This window comes from Charadrius vociferus, unplaced genomic scaffold (genome assembly GCF_000708025.1).
Source record: "Charadrius vociferus isolate BGI_N301 unplaced genomic scaffold, ASM70802v2 scaffold758, whole genome shotgun sequence".
Classification (NCBI taxonomy): domain Eukaryota; kingdom Metazoa; phylum Chordata; class Aves; order Charadriiformes; family Charadriidae; genus Charadrius; species Charadrius vociferus.
The window spans coordinates 2,615,464-2,633,424 of record NW_009649934.1 but is presented as its reverse complement, the minus strand read 5'-3'; the positions used below and the strand labels follow the sequence as shown (position 1 = coordinate 2,633,424).

General features: G+C 38.2%; 1 protein-coding gene across 1 annotated transcript in view; it reads right to left on the bottom strand.

Annotated features, from left to right (window-relative positions):
- DOCK3 (dedicator of cytokinesis 3) overlaps positions 1 to 17,961 on the bottom strand; it is a 207,870-nt gene that overhangs the window by 25,068 nt on the left and 164,841 nt on the right. The window contains exons 31-40 of the mRNA XM_009891301.1: positions 17,338 to 17,438; positions 17,005 to 17,063; positions 14,683 to 14,831; positions 11,949 to 12,034; positions 10,015 to 10,041; positions 9,799 to 9,894; positions 8,032 to 8,092; positions 7,458 to 7,551; positions 6,643 to 6,791; positions 1,813 to 1,899 (exon numbers count right to left, since the gene is read on the bottom strand). Coding sequence (XP_009889603.1) covers positions 1,813 to 1,899; positions 6,643 to 6,791; positions 7,458 to 7,551; positions 8,032 to 8,092; positions 9,799 to 9,894; positions 10,015 to 10,041; positions 11,949 to 12,034; positions 14,683 to 14,831; positions 17,005 to 17,063; positions 17,338 to 17,438 — 909 coding nt within the window. The remainder of the gene's footprint in view (positions 1 to 1,812; positions 1,900 to 6,642; positions 6,792 to 7,457; positions 7,552 to 8,031; positions 8,093 to 9,798; positions 9,895 to 10,014; positions 10,042 to 11,948; positions 12,035 to 14,682; positions 14,832 to 17,004; positions 17,064 to 17,337; positions 17,439 to 17,961) is intronic.

The window sequence follows — 17,961 nt, the reverse complement described above, 5'->3', positions numbered from 1 at the left end:
TATAGTATCATTGCACTCATTTTACATTTTTGGAGATGACATATGAAATTTTTTTTGTTGTATCTCATTTTAAATTAAACAGGTCTTGCGTGTAATTTTCTTTGCATTGCAGAATTAATGGCAAAACTGAGATTAAAATCTGCATTGCCGGGCTCACAGCTCAAACTCTATACCACTGTCTGGAAAATTGTATCAATTTAATTGGGTTTGCCTTAATTGAGTTGAGGAGCATGAAAAAGGATGAAACAAAATCAAATCTTCTACAGCTCTGTGCACCAGTAGGTTTAACATGGAACAAAAAAGGGGTTTGGAAAAAATCAAAGGACTTTTCTCTAGTTCTAATTATTAGTTTTGTGGCACTGTGCTAGCATTTGTATCAAGAGTGGGATTTCAAGACCCCTTGCCAAACCGAATCTCAGCTGAAAGGCTCACAGGAATTTCACCACAGCAAAAAGATAGCTTTTTAAAGCGAAGAATCAGTTTGACATCATTGCTTCCACTGCAGGGAACCCTAACAGCAGTTTTGACTTAGAATATTGCATCTAGGTTTTGTTCTTGGTTCCAACACATATTAACTCCTTTTCTAAAATGGAGAAGGTCCCAAAGTCATTGCAGGAAGAATAAAGGAATGTGTTCAATGATGTGAATAGCATAGAGAAAAACACTTCAGATTGAGGAGAAATTGAAGTCAGTTCAGGTAAACACAGATTTAGGGAACTTGAACAGAAAACAGATCACACACAGGTGAGCGAAAAGATGCAGTGAATTGGTTATACTGATCAGGTGAGATACACTTCATCTGCCAGTTGATTAAATCCAAATAATAAAGAGGCAGCAAGAATAGCTAATTTACTGATGTTTTAGGAAAGAAAGTCTTGATGCATGACTTGACTAAGCCTTTACTAAGTTAGTTTGCTCATCGTTCATGATCACATTACCAATATGGTATTTCCTGTACACCGGGATAAATTTTTCCCACTGCTCTATTTTAGATGTCTACAATAAACAACTGCACAACCAAGATGGTCACTTGTACTCTCTTTAGGGCCACTTTGAAGAAAATAGGTTCTTCAGGCATGCTGTTCGTGAGACCTAGTCAGACAGGTATCTTCAGATGAGAATAAATTTGACTTTTAAAGAGAATTTACACGACTGTGTATAAGAATACATCCACATAGCATAAATCTTAAATTTGGATGTATGCATACTACCCAGGGGACGAAAGCAGATGAACTATTTTCACATTCATAAGGGTTTTAAATAACAACCAGAATTTTGACTTTTTCTGATTAAAGCACAATGCTGCAAATGTGCCCTGAATTCATCACGTGTTTGGTTTTACTGCAGGACCAGACTCTTGTAGATTGACAAGAATGCCGTAAACGTTTGCCTTCTCTGTTCTTTCTCTCTTGTTCCTCTTATGTCAACTGAGGCACAAGCTGTCCCTGATGCTTTTGGAATCAAAATGAAACATCAATATATAATTAAAAAAAAAAAAAAAAGAGAAAGCAAAAAGATATTTTATGCAAAAATATATATAAATATGCAATTGCAATAGCAAGCCCAGCTCTTATGTGTGTGCTGGCTCCATATACTCCTGGGCGTTTACTGCCAGGAGACTTAGGAATTACCTCAGTGGACCTACAAAGTCATCAAAATGAATCAGTGGCAAAGGAGTCCCCGTAAACGCGTGGAGCTGTATAGGCAATAGGATTTTATTTTTTTTTAAATTCAGAATGTTCTGACAGGACAGCAAAATTCCCCGGTGGAATGACAAGGGATTCTGCGAGGAGAGGAACTGCTGCTACTTACCCGAATCCAGCTGAGGCTCTGATAATCATAGAGACTTTCGTACTGTATGGCCAGTTCTCTGCACAGAGGGATTCCAAACTCCCAGCTCTGTGAAACCAAAGCAAATCACACTCACAGCAAACAGAATGTTATTGCCAACTCAGCTGAGAGGAATATGGAAACGCAGATTTGGAAATTCATTTGGTATGAAATGCCAGGGATTAGATGTGAAAATGCAATGTGATGAAACAGTTTCCATCAAATATCAGATTAATTCCTTCTTCAAGATGGTAACAGAGGCATATGTTCCATTGAAATTAGACACACAAACTGCTCGGTACTGACAGTTCACTCACGAGACCGGGAACTTAGCTGGAGAAAGATAATACAGCTAACAGTTTTTCTTCTTTTTAGACACCTCCCCTTTCAGCCCACCGCCAGTATCTCCTTTGCTTTCAGCACTAAAACTCTGGAGGAGGGAGTTAGGGCTTAGCTCCCCAGCAAAGCACACCCCTTCCCAGGGCGTGATTGCACTGAGTCAGAACGGAAGGCAAAACTCATTTGTTCAACTTACAGTCTGCGTACAATAAATCTTTTCTAGCACAGCGTACTCATCGCCCTCAGAGGTAAGGAAGAAAGATGGAGTTTGGGCACACCCACACTGAGAGAGACTCCTGTTACCTCACTTTTCGAGTGCTCATTTTACACCCTTGAACTGAAATCTCCTCTCCCATCATCTTTTCCTGCATAGACTGGAAGCCTTTTGGGGGAATGACTGTTTCTTACCATACTTGTGTAAAGGATCTAGAACACCAAGGTCTCAGGTGAACCTTTATTGGATTAACTTTTATGCATTACTGGGCTAACTTGCCAGTTGTTTTAACTGAGGCTCTGTTGTAGTGAAAACAAAATTAATGTGTGAGTTAGACTATCACCTTAAGTTTTAAAAACATTCATAGCAATATTATAAATTATTGGTAATGGTAGTTATGTAAAATATAAGCACTTAATATGGAAGTAGTTTTTCTGGTTACACGTACCTTCACTTAAAGTGAATCTTTACACTGGTTGATTTAGTGTATTAGGTACTTTACGATGCTTCCCTTTATGCATATACATTTGTAGTGTCTGTTTTCTCACCCTGAATACCAGCAAAGCTTTTTTCTCTGAACAGCAAAACCAGTAAGCGTAAGAACTTTTCTATTAAAAGAAGGGATAGTCCTAAGAACTAAAAAGGCAAATATCATGATCCTACATCTCTTTAGCCCCAGTTAATTACAAAAACTTGCATAAGAACTTGCTAAATAAAAGAGTATTCCAGAATCAATTTGGATATTCCGATAATAGTTTGGGACGATGGGAAGCCTGAGATTTATTTAGATAAATACAATAGGAAACGAACTGAAAGACCAGTTACTTGAATACTCAGGATATTACTCAGGCTTTTGTGATCTCAAATTAACAGGATTTTTGCTGTGGGTTGTCAAAGTCTATGATATACAAATTGATACACTGAATCGGGATCAACAACATTAACCAGTCAAGTGTTTATGTTTACAAACACAAACACCATTGCATTTTTTAGGTTTCAACATACGCAGATTTTCGGTCTTTAGCTGATCAGTATTTATGTGAAAGAATGGAAAATTCTCTTCTAAAACAGCTGGCCAGGATTAAATGGCTTTTGTCACAGTGTGAGCAGAGTCTCACTTCCAAATGGGATGCTGTGGCTAAAGCCTCCGTAATTCTCTGTCTGCTGGACAGAAGCAGAAAGCTGTCTGTCTTCCCTTAAGGTGATCCTAAAGATGTAACCTTTTCATGCTCCTTTTCTGATGTGAATTAAATTAACAACATGTAACCACACCTTTTTTCTCTTCATACCAGCTCTTCTACATGTACCCCGATACTATTCCTGTCATCTTAACTCAGGCTTTCTCTCTTTCTTTCAGTTAGAGTTCCACACACAGAAATTCCACTGTGCTAGCTGAATATTCTGTAGACACAAGATGAGATACAGAAGTGAAGAAACACAATATACAGGTAACTTCTTCGAGAGAAAAGAGAGTTTGCAGATATTTGAAAGGAAAAGAGACTGAATGGATATCGGAGTCACTGGGATCCTCCGTTTTAAAATTTGTGACATTAATGAGTACCATCTTCACAGTGTAGAAATGTAATACGTAATTCCATGTGCTACGCAAGTGCCACTTCCCTCTAAAGCATTATTTTTCCTTGTCTTCAAATAATTTCCTAACGTCTCCACTGTTAATTTTCCCCATTACTGCTTTCTCTTCTGCTGACGTCTGATCTGTTTCCATGTTCTATATTATGTCCCTCACTTGAAAAGCACATTCATATGATATTTATTGCTGCTTTCTCCTATGGCACCAACAACTCTCAGTTGAGTGCTGCTGACTGCACGCAAGGAGGCACAGATAGAGACAATCAACATTTATGAATGGCAACCTTTATTTACTCACATCCCAGTGTTCAGATTTCTTTTGGAAATACGATTCAAATGGTGCACAAGAGAAATTAGTTCAAATGTTGGGTATGGAGTACATGATCTAAAAATGAACTGCTTTGAAAAACAGATTTCAGTGTCTCACAGCACTTGACTGGTGCTAAGGAGAATACGCACTGCGATGCTGCGATGGGAGCTGGTCAGAATTTTTAGTTAATAAAATCTAGCAGTGACCTGGACAGAAAAGGTTTGTGTAGTTTTCAAGCTATTGCTGTCCAGTAGCATGATCAATCGGGTTCAAACTGTTCCATTCACAGCCTTCAGCTAGAAAACCTTGAGCTTTAACAGACAAAATCATAACTGTAAATTTAAAAAAAAAAAAAAAAAATCTTCATTTAAAGTTATGCACTTGCACACACTGCCAGCTGAGCCACAAATCAATTCAAAGCATAGCAGAAAACAGTAGGAACGAGCACACGACCAGAGGGAAGGCTAAAAGGGCTTTGGAACACCTTGTTCCTTCCCAGCACAGGGCTGCTACTGACAATACTGAGAATGGAAGTTAGTCAGTTCCGCACCCCACTGCGGCACTCCACTGGCACACCCTTTATGTCTAACTCACAAGACAGTCTTGTGGCCGCAGTTTTCCTCCATTCCTGTGCTGACAAAATTTTCCCACTAACAAACACAGAATTTTTAAAAGCTTTTCATGGTGCTTTGACCCCTGTACTTAGTGGAAGGTGCCAGGAGCAGCATGAGAAACTTAACTCTAGAAATGCAACTGAAGGACACAGAACAACAAATTCCACTCTTCAGGACTCGAGGAGGGAAATCTGAGGGCAGTGCAGAAAGAAACTAGGAAACACAAGTTGAGGGAAGCAAGTTTCTTCCATTCCCTGAGCTGTTCCCTGTTACGCAGCTACAGAAATAGTACTGAAAAGCAGCAGGAAGATTTGGCTTCTCAGCATCTTTCGCTTCCATGGTCTGAGTGACATACATGCTGCTTAAATGGATTACTTAGTCATTCAGCTACCATTTATAATAAAGGAGGATTAAAACACAAAGTCAAGTAACTGCAAAAACATCCAGTGGGGAAAAGCCTCAAGAGGTTAACACTCTATAATCTGTTAGGAGTGTTACAGCAAAATTACATCCGTCAAGTTTTTACTGCCCTTTAGTGCATATATGGATTGCCCGTTTTTCTCAAAAATAGAGGCTCACTTGTGTTACCCAGTCTCTATATCATCTTTGTCTAGTCAGACAGTACAGTACTGCAGTATTTGCATCAGTCAGTAATTTATTTTTTTTAAGGTGCAGTCTGAAAAACCCTGAAAACTTCTGAAACTAAAAGAAAACCATATGCAGTGTTATTACAAAAGAACAATTCTGGTCAAAAAACCCACACCACTTCTTAATCACTTCCTCATAAATAGACCACTTCTTCCTATGCACAGGAATCTGACTTCCTTTTGCAGGTTCTGTAGAGAATGTCTTTGCCATATGCAACTTTCTATTATCAGGGCCAGGAAAGAATTATCTGGAATAGCAACCCCATATGAACCAAATCACATTTGTATTTAATGCCACTGTCATTGCCATCGCAGGCAAAAACAACCCTGAGGCGCACATTCAGATGTTATCTTCCAATAATATAGGCTGTAGGAATTTTTCTAGAGAAGGGAAACATTTGAAAATGTTCTGACAGATGATATCACTTTTAAGGTTCACCTCTGAAATGTTCCCAAAACGCCATGGCACAAGGGATTATAACACCTACGTCTGCAGTAATTTAAAAAAAAATAAAATATTTATTGTAGAAAAAACATACCAAATATGTGAAATAGAAATGCACTGATTTTCTTCATGTGCAATGGATGGAACTGCACTTTAATTGAAAGCCACTTTAAAATAACAGTGACACTGAAAAGAATTAAATCTTTTTTAATAAAGGGACTCCTACAGTGCATTGCCTGCCATTTACTTCTATAGGTTAGAAACAAAACAAGTCCTTAAGTGAGTCATAACACAGCAATTTGCATAGACAACTACAAAATGCAATCCCGCCCCCCGGAACTAAGGAACAGCATTCATAGAGCTCTCTGCCATATCAGGTGTTTCGAAGTGTGGTTTAAAGGTATAAAAGTGGTTCGGTGTTTTTTCTATTGGCCTACTTAAACTAGTTCAAATGTTATGCATAATAAAATACCCATATCCATTTTCTCATCTGTTTTTTTCGACCAGAGAGCCAAGAAGCAATTTGTCAAGTTATAAAACCTTTTGATACAAATTTACTTCCAGACTACTGAACTGAGATGACAGGCTTGCAAGCCCTAGGTCAGGCAGGAAAAGGGAAGGAAGCTGCTGGAAGAGAGAAGAAGTTGGCATACCTTCCCTTTGTTGAAGTAATGGATAATCTTACGGCACAGACCTTCCTTACGTTGCCACTCTGACTGAGATGGATAATGCAGGAACTCTCTCAGAGGTCTGTCTTCCCACTGAAGCAACTCACAGTACAAAAGCAAAGTGAATGCAGCCTCTGTTGAAAACGCAATTATTGAGCATTGAATCGATGACAACAGACATCCAATAACATCACTAGATCTGTTTCTTAAATGGTCTGGAATTTCTGATTTAAATTTCGGAAAAAACTCTGAAGTCTTAGATGATCATTCAATTATTCCCTCACTTAAAATAACAGCACAAAGCTGTTTCCTATGAACCTGGTTTTTAGGTAAAAATCTGTCAAGTTTCTTTGCACTAGCGACTTGATTTAAATGCACAATCAGATAATTCAGATGTGTAACAAGATTTGTGGCCTGCAGCTGTAAACAGAGCTTGGACAACACAAAATTAGATTTTATACAAGTTTCTACGTGCTCCCTAAATACTACAATCCAAGGAAATATAATCCTAATTTAATCTTCCTCTAATTTTGATTCCACTGTTGTGATTTTTTTGATCAATCTTCCTCGTAGAACACTGTAATGTATAATTCGGGGTATAGCAGAATAGTGGTATGGTTGCGTGGGCATGGACATATGTTATTTCACTTATGGGAATGGGCTGGACCTCAGCTTATCTTCCCAACTGCCCTAACTTGTACAGATATTTTCCAAAAGAATGAATCAGATGTTGCAGTATAACATTGGGAGAGTCAGAAACTTTCCCCAGGATTTCCGACCCCATATGATGTCTTTCTAACCTGTATAGTTCTCAGCCTGTAAGTGCATGTCACACAGCTTGTGGATATAGCGGATGTACATCTCTTCCTTGTTAATTTCGGATTTATAGAAGTTCTGTGAAATTAAAGAGAGTTGTTATTGAGACTCTTCATTCAATACAATCAGCAGCATCTGCATATATGTAAAGGTATTGAAAAGAGAATACATTATTAGCATAAAAGAAAAGGAAGAATTCTTTTCACATTCACTCTGATTTAACCCACCAATTTTATCATGTCATGACTTTTTTAAAAAACAAAGGTAGTCAAAAGCTGAAAGAAAAGGCGAGAGAGATTGTAGAACCTCTGTCAGAGATACTCAGAACTCAGCTGGACAAGGCTCCGAGGAACCTGACCTATTTGGCCCTGCTTTAAGCAGAGTGTTGGACCAGAGACCTCCAGGGGATGCTCACAACCCCTAGCGTTCTGTTCTGTCATCCCAGTGCTCGGATTCTGAAGCTACCCTTGCCTGACACAGATTCCTATCCCAACCTTTCCCATCCCAGTTTCGACAACATTGCACAGTATCACACAGAGATAAAGGAAACATCCTTACCATAAGGTTAACCGTGCAGCCAATTTTCTTGTTTTCTGTTTCATCTCCTTTCATACAGTCCCTAAGAAAGCAGAGCAATGTTGAAAAACATATCTGCAAAAAATGTCCTTTTAAAATAAATTTGAAGCTGTCTTACCCTCCAGAGTTTCCTTGGATCATAAACAACAGTTAATCATATACTTCAGTTTAAAAAGTTCCTCTAAGAAAGATTTCCCTATTATGGTGTAAATGATAACTGAGTGTCCCTTTACATGTCTGCATCCGAGAATAAGTGCCTGAAAAGACTGCTACTTCATTTCTTACAAGAATCTGAACAATAATCAGACAATAGTAGCCAAAAGTCATCTGAAGGAAGTATCTACTATAAAAGTGAAAAACTATAATTTATCCAGATGTTAATGTTTAATGGTTTCCTAGTCAAAGGACTGGCTTTCATAAATTCAGATATCCAATGTAGCGTTGGCACGCTGAGAAATACAACCCGAGGCATTTAGACTAGATTACTTTTTCATAGATAAGTTAAATCACAAAATTTACCTTTAGTTTCTGGAATATTTTAGAAATTATATCCATTCAAGCAGTACAAAATGTTAGAGGCTTCAGAAATCACTAATCTTAAATTGAAAAGTGACATTTATTTGTGAAAAAGAGACACAATTTTTAAAGCAGTGACACAGCAAACTGTCTCGGGAACTACTGTGTGAGCTCAGTGGCAGCTGGACTCCAAGCCTGTGTGTTTCCAAATTCTGATGCAGTTCCCTGTTCTGTTCTGGGAATGAAAAAAATCTGCTGTGCATTAAAAAAAAAAAAAAAAAATCAATTAAAACCTGGTATCTGTTCCTCAATTAGGCATGAAAATGTGTATCTGTGTATCAAAGTTATGTTGATAGGAAATTTCATTTGAAAAAAAAAAATAAAATCAGCATTCTCCTTAAATGTGTCTGAGATACCTGGTCTTGCATAGTAGCTGTACAGCAGCTGTTGTCAGGAAACAAACTGGAGATTGCATCAAACTGGTAAGCATAACAAAAAGAACAAACTAAAAAGCACAGAAAAGGATTTGGGATTGCAAAATACCCAGCCTTAGTCACAGGTTTTCACCTGTAACGAGCAGCAGCAAAAGTTATTTAAACTCTTGTCAGTAGGTTAAAGATAGAACTATTTTGGGCAGTTCTATATAGTTTCAAATTGTCTGTCATTCCATAAAAACAACTCTGTGTGGATGTGTATGAAGTTAAAATATTTTCTTGTGAGTCAAAACCCAGCTATATTGAGACAATAGTTCTGCAAACTTAAGATGCCTAATTTATAGTGGAGCCTTGCTGACACCAGTCACCAGCAAGTTCTCCAGCGCGGCAGGTCTAGATGCGGCATTCAGCACAGGTTGGTTCAGCAAGGCATTTAAGATCATTTTCCATTTAGCATCTATTTTGCTGAATTAAGCAAGATCATTTCAATGACAGAAGAAGTTAATCATTCAGCAACCTGAATAAACATGAGTACAGAACTACAAATTTAAAAATGTCTTTATCTTTGCTATTATCAGGAACGAGCGTACCAGAATGAGAACTGGGGCTCTAGAGATGTGGACTTAGGATCTTTGCTCAGAACCCAGCAGCAATGAGTTGGGCTTGCTTACTTAATGCTTGCATCAGAGAAGCCTGCAGCTTGATAAACAATACAAAAATACCCTGCAGAAAAGAAATTTGATACTACCTCTTTACAAACTTTGTAAACTTAGAATGTAGTACTGTTGTTGCCAGATACCTGTAGTCAAGCAGACGCTCCATGAGACGAGTAACTGATGTAACAAAAGAGATTCCAGTCTCCCGCCACGTTTCCTGCTCAATCTTCTCCAGCAAACTGTTAGGAGATGAAGAGACGGCGCATGAGGAATCCAGGGGGGTAGTGTAGTGCATGCAGAAAGCTGCAGACAACTTTGCTTCTCTCTCATAAAACAAATTCATAGAATTACTATCTTACCTGGGATAAGGCCCAAAGAGCTGGGTTCTACTCCAGGCAGCATGAAGCAAAGACAAGGAAATTACAGAATTGACAGGAGAAGGAAAAATAGCTTCACATTGCCATTGAAAAATCTATGAAAAAGAGCAATGCTCCTGGCGACACCTGATTCCCACATCATCACCTGTAGCTTAAATACTGCTAACAGCAGTCAGAAGTTGGAAGGGAGTCTAAACCTAATGCAAATACCTCTTTTCTTTTCTCATCCCTACGTAAATTTTCGTCTCTAATCAGCAAACAACCAAGCAACATTGAATCACAATTTATTTAAACTGTAAATAAATAAAGGCAATCTTTTCCTTCTCAGCAAACCAGACGATACAGGGAGCATCTCACTGAGACAGTTGCAAGGATAACAAGGATAAGAGAAGGCAAGAGTGAGAACACTGAAAATCATATTTAAAAAGTGAAAAAAGAAAGCAAATTTACATGCTGGCTTTCTGAAACTGGATCTCCAGTCAAAGAACTTGCCACTTTTATACTGGCAAGAGGAAAGAAATTCTGTTGAGTGTCATACATGTCCTCACAAGAGGCAAAAACCTTCTGTACTGGAATAATTTCCAGCTGAGGGAGCCAATGCATATTTCAGCAGTATAGTCGAGAGAGAATTCAGGATCAACTGTTTATTTCCCACAGCATTTATTAACTTTGTGGAATTGTTTCCTCAAAGTTCACACTGTTCTCAGAAAAGTAAGTAGCAAATACAACCTACAAGGTTGCTGGACTTCCAGGCTGCGTTTACTGGTAATTCCTGCCGTCTCTGTCATCTAAGAATAAGTAACAAGCTACAGTCCTTGAGTTCTTAACATTTTTGGTAACAAATGTCTTCAACCGGAGCAAAGGCAATGCACAATATTCCTCTTGCCAGGTGAATAAAAAAAAAAAAAAAAAAAAGGATATATATTTTATTTCCTTTATCCCTGAAATAGACTTAGCTTATCAGCACACAAAGTGCCAGACTTCCCAAGGCTGAATATGCACAGATCAAAACCAAATACATTTACGTCCTAAGGATAAGCGTACAGGATGGGCAGCCTTATCTATCTTGAGAATGAATGAATGTGCAATTGTAAATTCAGAAACACAACCACTGGTTCTAGCGAAACTAAGGTTTATGCCTCAAACTGCCAGTATGCTACAGGGGGCCACCTAAAATTGTCTGGAACATATGGCTAAAATTCTGCTAATGATCTTTGTGGCTCACAGAAATACTGAAAGATTTAGAGTTAGCTGCTTTGGGCTCTCAGAATTCAAAATAAGTCCTTTTGAAATAAACTAGGATCATTGGAAATGAAATTTGGAGACAGGTCAGTAATTAAGATAACTAAGTGGAAAGTCAGATGTAAAATCTTTAAGTTTATCCTTATGAGTTAGTGGATTTTTGGTGTGAAAGGGAGTGGAAACACAGGGTCATGATGAACTCCGGAGGAAGCAACTTGCAACTGTTGAGCCGACCAAAACACGACCTTCAAAAATTGGAAGAAGCAAAAGGAAAATGCTGAGGAAGATCTCTTTTGCTCTAACGAGGTCTGACTTGCTAGATAGCACACTGTTTCTCTGAACAACCCCAAGGCCACGAGTTCACTGATGTCATGTAAAAAGAAAGGCACTGGCTCCTCTAGCAGATCAGTTTTTGATGGCAGGATGGTTACTACTTACCTGTGCAGCCTTATATTAGATTTCACAGAAAGACGACAAAGAAGAATTTAGGTTTTTGTATTATTTTCAGAATTAGGGTGATGTATTTCTGTTTCACTAAGCCATGTCATGAAAAACTGCCAGGAAGCCCTTGACTGCTTTCTCTGCGGATGAGCACTGGGGCTGCACGGATTGCTACTCCCACTCTTCCAGTGACCCTGCACAACACAGAGTGAGCAGAAACTGGCATAGCTTACAGCAGGCTGAAGAGTTCCCTGTAGTTCTCATCACCTTTTCCTTCGGATACCAGGCTGTCCAGCTTATCGATCAGCTCAGCTTCCACCTGGATGAAGAAGCGATGGGTTACAAATCAGCTGTTCAGGTAGAAGACAAGAGCTCCGGACACGAGGAAGACTGGAAGAATATTTTATTTCTCATGCCCTGGGGTTGCCCAATTCTGTGGGCGAGCGATTTATTTCCCTGTGGCTCGGTTAAATGGACACACTTATAATTTTTTCAGTGAAACATGAGGACTAAAACTAAATTATCTTTTTGCTTATCAGGACCTAAATTAACATCTCAGGGGAGGTAACGCTGCTTCTTCACAGAAATTTCTGACGGTTATTCTCTTATCAAATAAATCACTCCGACACACTTTCTGTGAACCAGTATATCAGATAAACTATATCCTGTACTGTAACAGAATACCCATGCAGAGAAACTAAATCACAGCGTGATCGCCACTGGTCTGCTGGGATGGTTCTGCTGGTAGGTAATAGATTTCCAACCATCCAGGCTTCATTACATTGCAAGATTATTTGGTCATTAAACCCAGTTTTGTCAAGCCTCTCTGTGATTATATTATGCATTTTCTTTTCATACTTATATAAAGGGCCACAACAGTATCATTATGTTTCTCTTCCCTTACAAAGGTTTTTGAGTACATATTCGTTTCCCCCCCAGTCTAACACGTCCTATTATCAAGTTTGACGTCAGATATCCCCATAAAATTGATTCAAGTGCAGAAATCAATGTATCTAACATCAAACAAAAAAAATATAAGCAGCCTTGGAAATCTTGTAGAAAACATACTATCAGTACTAATGAGGACAAAGGTTCCTAAAGGTTGAAGCATTTGTGGAAATATGGCTTGTTTTTATTTAAAGACAAGCATAGTTTGAGTTTCTCTGTGTTTTTCAGCTGCCAAATTGCAAAGGAAGTAAAGATGAGGAGGAAAAGCAAACCACCCAGTGGCACACAAATGGAATCGGTGCTCTTGTTGCTGAAAGCATTAAAGAGAGACCTGATTTAGTCCATGAATCTGACTGCACTGTTACCCAGTATCGCTGAAAAAACAACCTTGTTAAAACGTGAGCTACTGAAGAAAATAAAAAAGGGCTTCAAAATAAATTTCCAGGATTCCTGTTTTCTGACAACCAACTTTATTCAAAAAGCAAAGAGAAGTTCAAAATGAAAAAAACCCCTACCCTCTCTTTGCTTGTGATCTACAATGACTTTACAGAAATCAGTAATGCTTCTGTCCGGCTGTTCAGCATTACACTGGACAACAAATAACGTCCTGGTTCCAGCAGCTAACGTTAACAAGGTTTTGCGCTATTTAACTATTTATTTCAATCTCACTAGTACAGATGATTATTCTGTCTTTAATCTTAGACAGTTATGATGCATACTTCATAAAACAGTGTGGAAATTTGCTCCACAGGTAATTTAAAAAATATTCTTGGAGGTCTAGTTTAGAATACATTAGCGAGTATAAAAATTAAATGAAGATTATGAAGAGTTCTTCTTGATACAGAAGGTATAAACAGATCCAGAAACTTAAGATGACTGTAGGTACTTATAACTGTAAATGCCAGAGCAGGGACTGTTCTATTGTTATGCTTATTGTTAAGCAAAAAGAGGACGGTGATCAGATGCTACTGTAATAATAATAGTAGTAATGCTACTGTAATAAAAATAGTAATCATAATAACAGTAATAATCAAGGGAGTTGAAGAGGAATTAAAACATAAGCTCCTGTAATACTTCTCCACACAGCCTTTAATAGGTCGGGTTATGGAAGAGGTCCGTTATTCTCAATAGATTAGATCTGCCATTTTAATGAGACGGTGGATATAATAATCCCATGAATTAATAATCCCATGAAAAAATAATCACATGAATTATGATGATTTAAATAAAACGATTTACTACTTCAGAGCACTTATCAGCAGATACTTGCCCCCAGTATTGCCCCAAACACAACACAATGACGCGCTGTCATCTGAGGATCCAGTCCAAACTGATCCTTCATTATTAATACTTTGCACTTCAGGGATCTGTTTTGCAGTGGAAAATTTAAGCAATTCTCTGACCATGACTGGGCAAAAAATGATGGCGACTCCTCTCCCTGTTTTGCAATCAGAGCTCACAGCAGGTGGAAACTACAGAACTCTTGTTGGGCATAACCATTCCAGGAGAGCTGCTACAGTTTCTTAAAGAATATACAGCCACAAAGTCTGTTTCAAAGCATGGAATATTATTTAATTATACAATACCCCTTTCTATCTGGAAATTGAAGACAGAGAAGCAAAGTATTTTCACAAATACTGACTAAATCTTTACATCTCCATTTTCGCTTCTTGGATTGCCACATTTAATGGCTGACTAATAATCTAAGCGGAACCAATGAGAGCAGTAAGAGCCCACTACTTAAAATTCTTTTCCTCATCTCCAATGCGATGAGCACTCTGCTCCTCTTCTCTGTGTTCATGGGCAGTGCAGCCTGCTGTACAGTGCACTGTTTAAATACTCTTGGGAATCTTGTAGGAGTTTTGTGAATTACACTGCAAATTTTCTAATTTTACATGACAACATCTTCTGCACAATCACAACCAGATCAACAGATACAAACTCCTTGCTTCCAGCTGGACACGGCAGATAGAGAGAGCAAGAAAAAGAATACCGCAAATGCTTGGGAAGTGACTTCACCTGTTTGAAGTTGCCATTCTTTCTCTGCTCCCAGTCCATCATGTCATGGAAGATAGGGATCATAATATTCCGGACTTCTGGTTGTGGAACAAGTGTAACACCAAGAAAGGGGCCAATCATTCCCGGAATAAAGTGAATCTTATGCTCACCTGTACAACACAAAGCAACTGTAATTAAAGAAAAGCCTTCGTTACATATCACTGAGAAAATGGGGAACCCCTGCAGTAATGACATATACAAAGTAGAGGGCGTGAGCATTAGAAAATCAAACACATTCTTTGCCTGAAAGGACTGGAAAAACAGTATTTACTTTACACCATTCCTTGCACAGTCTCCAAGAGCATTTTTAATTTCACTGTAAAAGCTTTCAGCAAAACTTATCAGTGCATTTTACTTGCAAAGGAATTCAAGCTGTTAAAAATAACCAATCTAAAACATACTCACTAGGGGGAAAAGAGGCCACGGATACTTCTAATTTATGAAGATTTTGGAAGATTTTGAAATTTTCATAACTGACCTTGAATTAGGACCAAATTGCATTGCTTCTCAGGGACAGAAACCCAAAACATTTAGCTAACAAAGTCTTCTGTGCCATGCTCACTGTGCAGTCAGAGAGAATAAATCAAAATAGCCATATTTGGAACAACATTAAATGACAAATATCTGTACCTACATATACCAGCCTTCTCCCTTCTCATTTGAATTTGTCTAGCATAATTTTCTGGTTATTTGGTCTCTGTTATATTGGAGAGTCTTCTATTCTCCACACAGATGCTTAAAAACTGTGATCAAGCCTGGCTCTATCATCTTAGTTGTGCAAGACGGGTCAGGATTATTCAGTATTTTAGAATAAGGCATTGTCTTACTTCTGTAGTCATCTTCATGACTGTTCTCTGAACCAACTTGTCCAGCTTGTCTTTGGGTTTGGGTTTGTTTTTTTTTTTTTTGAGCTGTAGAAGGCAGGGCCAGGCAAACTATTCTAGAATCACATACACTTACGAAAACCCTGTGGCAGTAACATCCTCCCTCTTCTCTTACTCAAGATTCTGACAGATTTTCTCTAAGACTGTGGTGTCTTTTTTACTCACGGCATTTTACTCATGGCCATTCAGATGATTATCAGCATGATACATTTGTAGTCTCTGTTTTCTTGACCAGCACTCCTACCTACATTCCTATATTTAAAATGTTCCTGTTTGGCTTTTTTAATATATTGCTTGCAGCCACATTATCAAGTTATCCAACCTGATTTGTATCATTCCTTTGCCCTCTTAATGATTTCTGTGTTCTCAGAACCTTGTATCATTTGCAATCTCTATCAGCAAACACTTTTTATTTTCTTCTAGAATACTATATCCTTCCTTTGTCCTCAAAAAATTCCACAGGTATTCAGTTTTGGTCCTTGATGGAGACAGGATACTGACCTAGCTGGACTTGCTGTGATGCAGTACCAATGTTATTTGGCTCTTCTATTAATAAAATCCTGAATTACCTAAACCCAAGACTGCTGCAGAACACTTCTAAAAACACAGGTCCTAGATGAAAATTCTCCATTTACCTTTTGAGACCTGTGGTGAGATGTGTTTTTCCCCATCTTGTAACATGCTCAATTTCTTAATCAACATATATAGGAAAAGGTCAAATGAATTGCAGAAGTTGAAATTTTATCACAACTATTGCATTATTGTAGACAGGGCTTTTGTGAGGTTTTTTTTTTGGTTTAGTTTTTTAAATTTTTTTAATTTGGAAAGTAGTAACAGAATTTGTTATGCATACCAGTACCTGAAGACACCAAATAGAGCTTTACTGTATGCCGCATCTTGGCTTTATCAAACACATGTAGCTATAATGTTGAACCATGAGAATTTTGGCTTTTTGAATCATCTACAGAATTATGAAGTTTGTTGCAGCTGTGAAAAATTAAATTTCTGCTTTATTGCCATGGATCAGACAAAAGTCAGAGAGTAACAGTGTATCTCCATATGAACCTGACTGCAGCACACTGGAAGGGATGGGAAAAAGCTGATTTTATATTTGCAAATACATAAAGACTGTCACTGATGTGTCAAATCAACCAAAACCTGCCACTGCCACATTTGAGAAGAAAGCATTCAAATTCATAGGCACGCATTATTTCAAATAAAAAAGTATGATGAGACAGTGCAGAAGAGAGTTGTTGGTAGGAGAAGTGCTTCCTGGTTTTACAAGTCTTAAGAGAAGCTAAGTATTCTATGACGCTAAAAAAAAAAGAAAAAAAAAGGGCAACAGAAATCTGGGGTTCCTTCCACTTTGGTTGTTAGGGCAGAGAAGGAAAAGACATACCCAGGTTCTGCCACATGCTGAAGAGCTCGTACGCCATCATCACTCTCATATCGCCATATCTGGAAGACAGGAGATAGACAACTGCCTAGTGGCACAAAACCCGTAAGGCGGTGATGTTAAAAAAAAAAAATCAAATTCACATTTAAGTCAACGTAAGAATATCAAACAACTCAGCTAATCACTGAACACTATATCAGGACATCTTCTTGTTCATTTCCTAAGCATCTCCACATCCCAAGTTCCATAATAAATCACAAGTACTTGTGGCAGTAAGAGAAGTCTAATTTTTGAGGTGACAGAGAAGGCTGGGAACCCAGCAAAACATGTTCTTACTTATCCAGAATCTTCTTCCTCTTAGCTGGTGTGGCATTTTCTAGTTGGAGACTTGGCTGGTTTATAAAGAGAACTGCCAGGCTGAAATAAGAGTTCCACACCTGTGACACAGGAAGGAAATTTTGTAACATTACACTCCAATGAGTAAGTTTTAAGCAAGTGTAGGAAGACAAATGTTCCTTTATATATAGAATTAAACTGTTCCTTTTTGTAATCAAGATGTAACTTAATCAAGATGTATCTTTAACTACTGAGATACTAAACTCTTAAGGATACCAATGGATACTTTAAAACCTGGTAGGAAATAAATTAAACCCCCAAGACTGTAACGCCACTGGGCTTTCCTCTTAGCACCAGAGTTCAAAAATGAGTAAATTTCGTGACTTCAGCAAAGTTTTAAATTGTTTTTCCTGTAGGCTAAACAGATTCTATCCCTCAAAAAAACCCAGAGATTACATTCTATCATGAATGAGAACCCTATAATTTACTCAGTTTTCCCAAAGAAACGAAGTTATGCCATCACGCTGTGTGTACACGTGCCCAGGTGCGTGTCTGGCAGCTTTTCACTAGTGGCACTGAACTTGTTGCCCATTTTCAACTACACCAGACTGTGTTCCTCCAAGT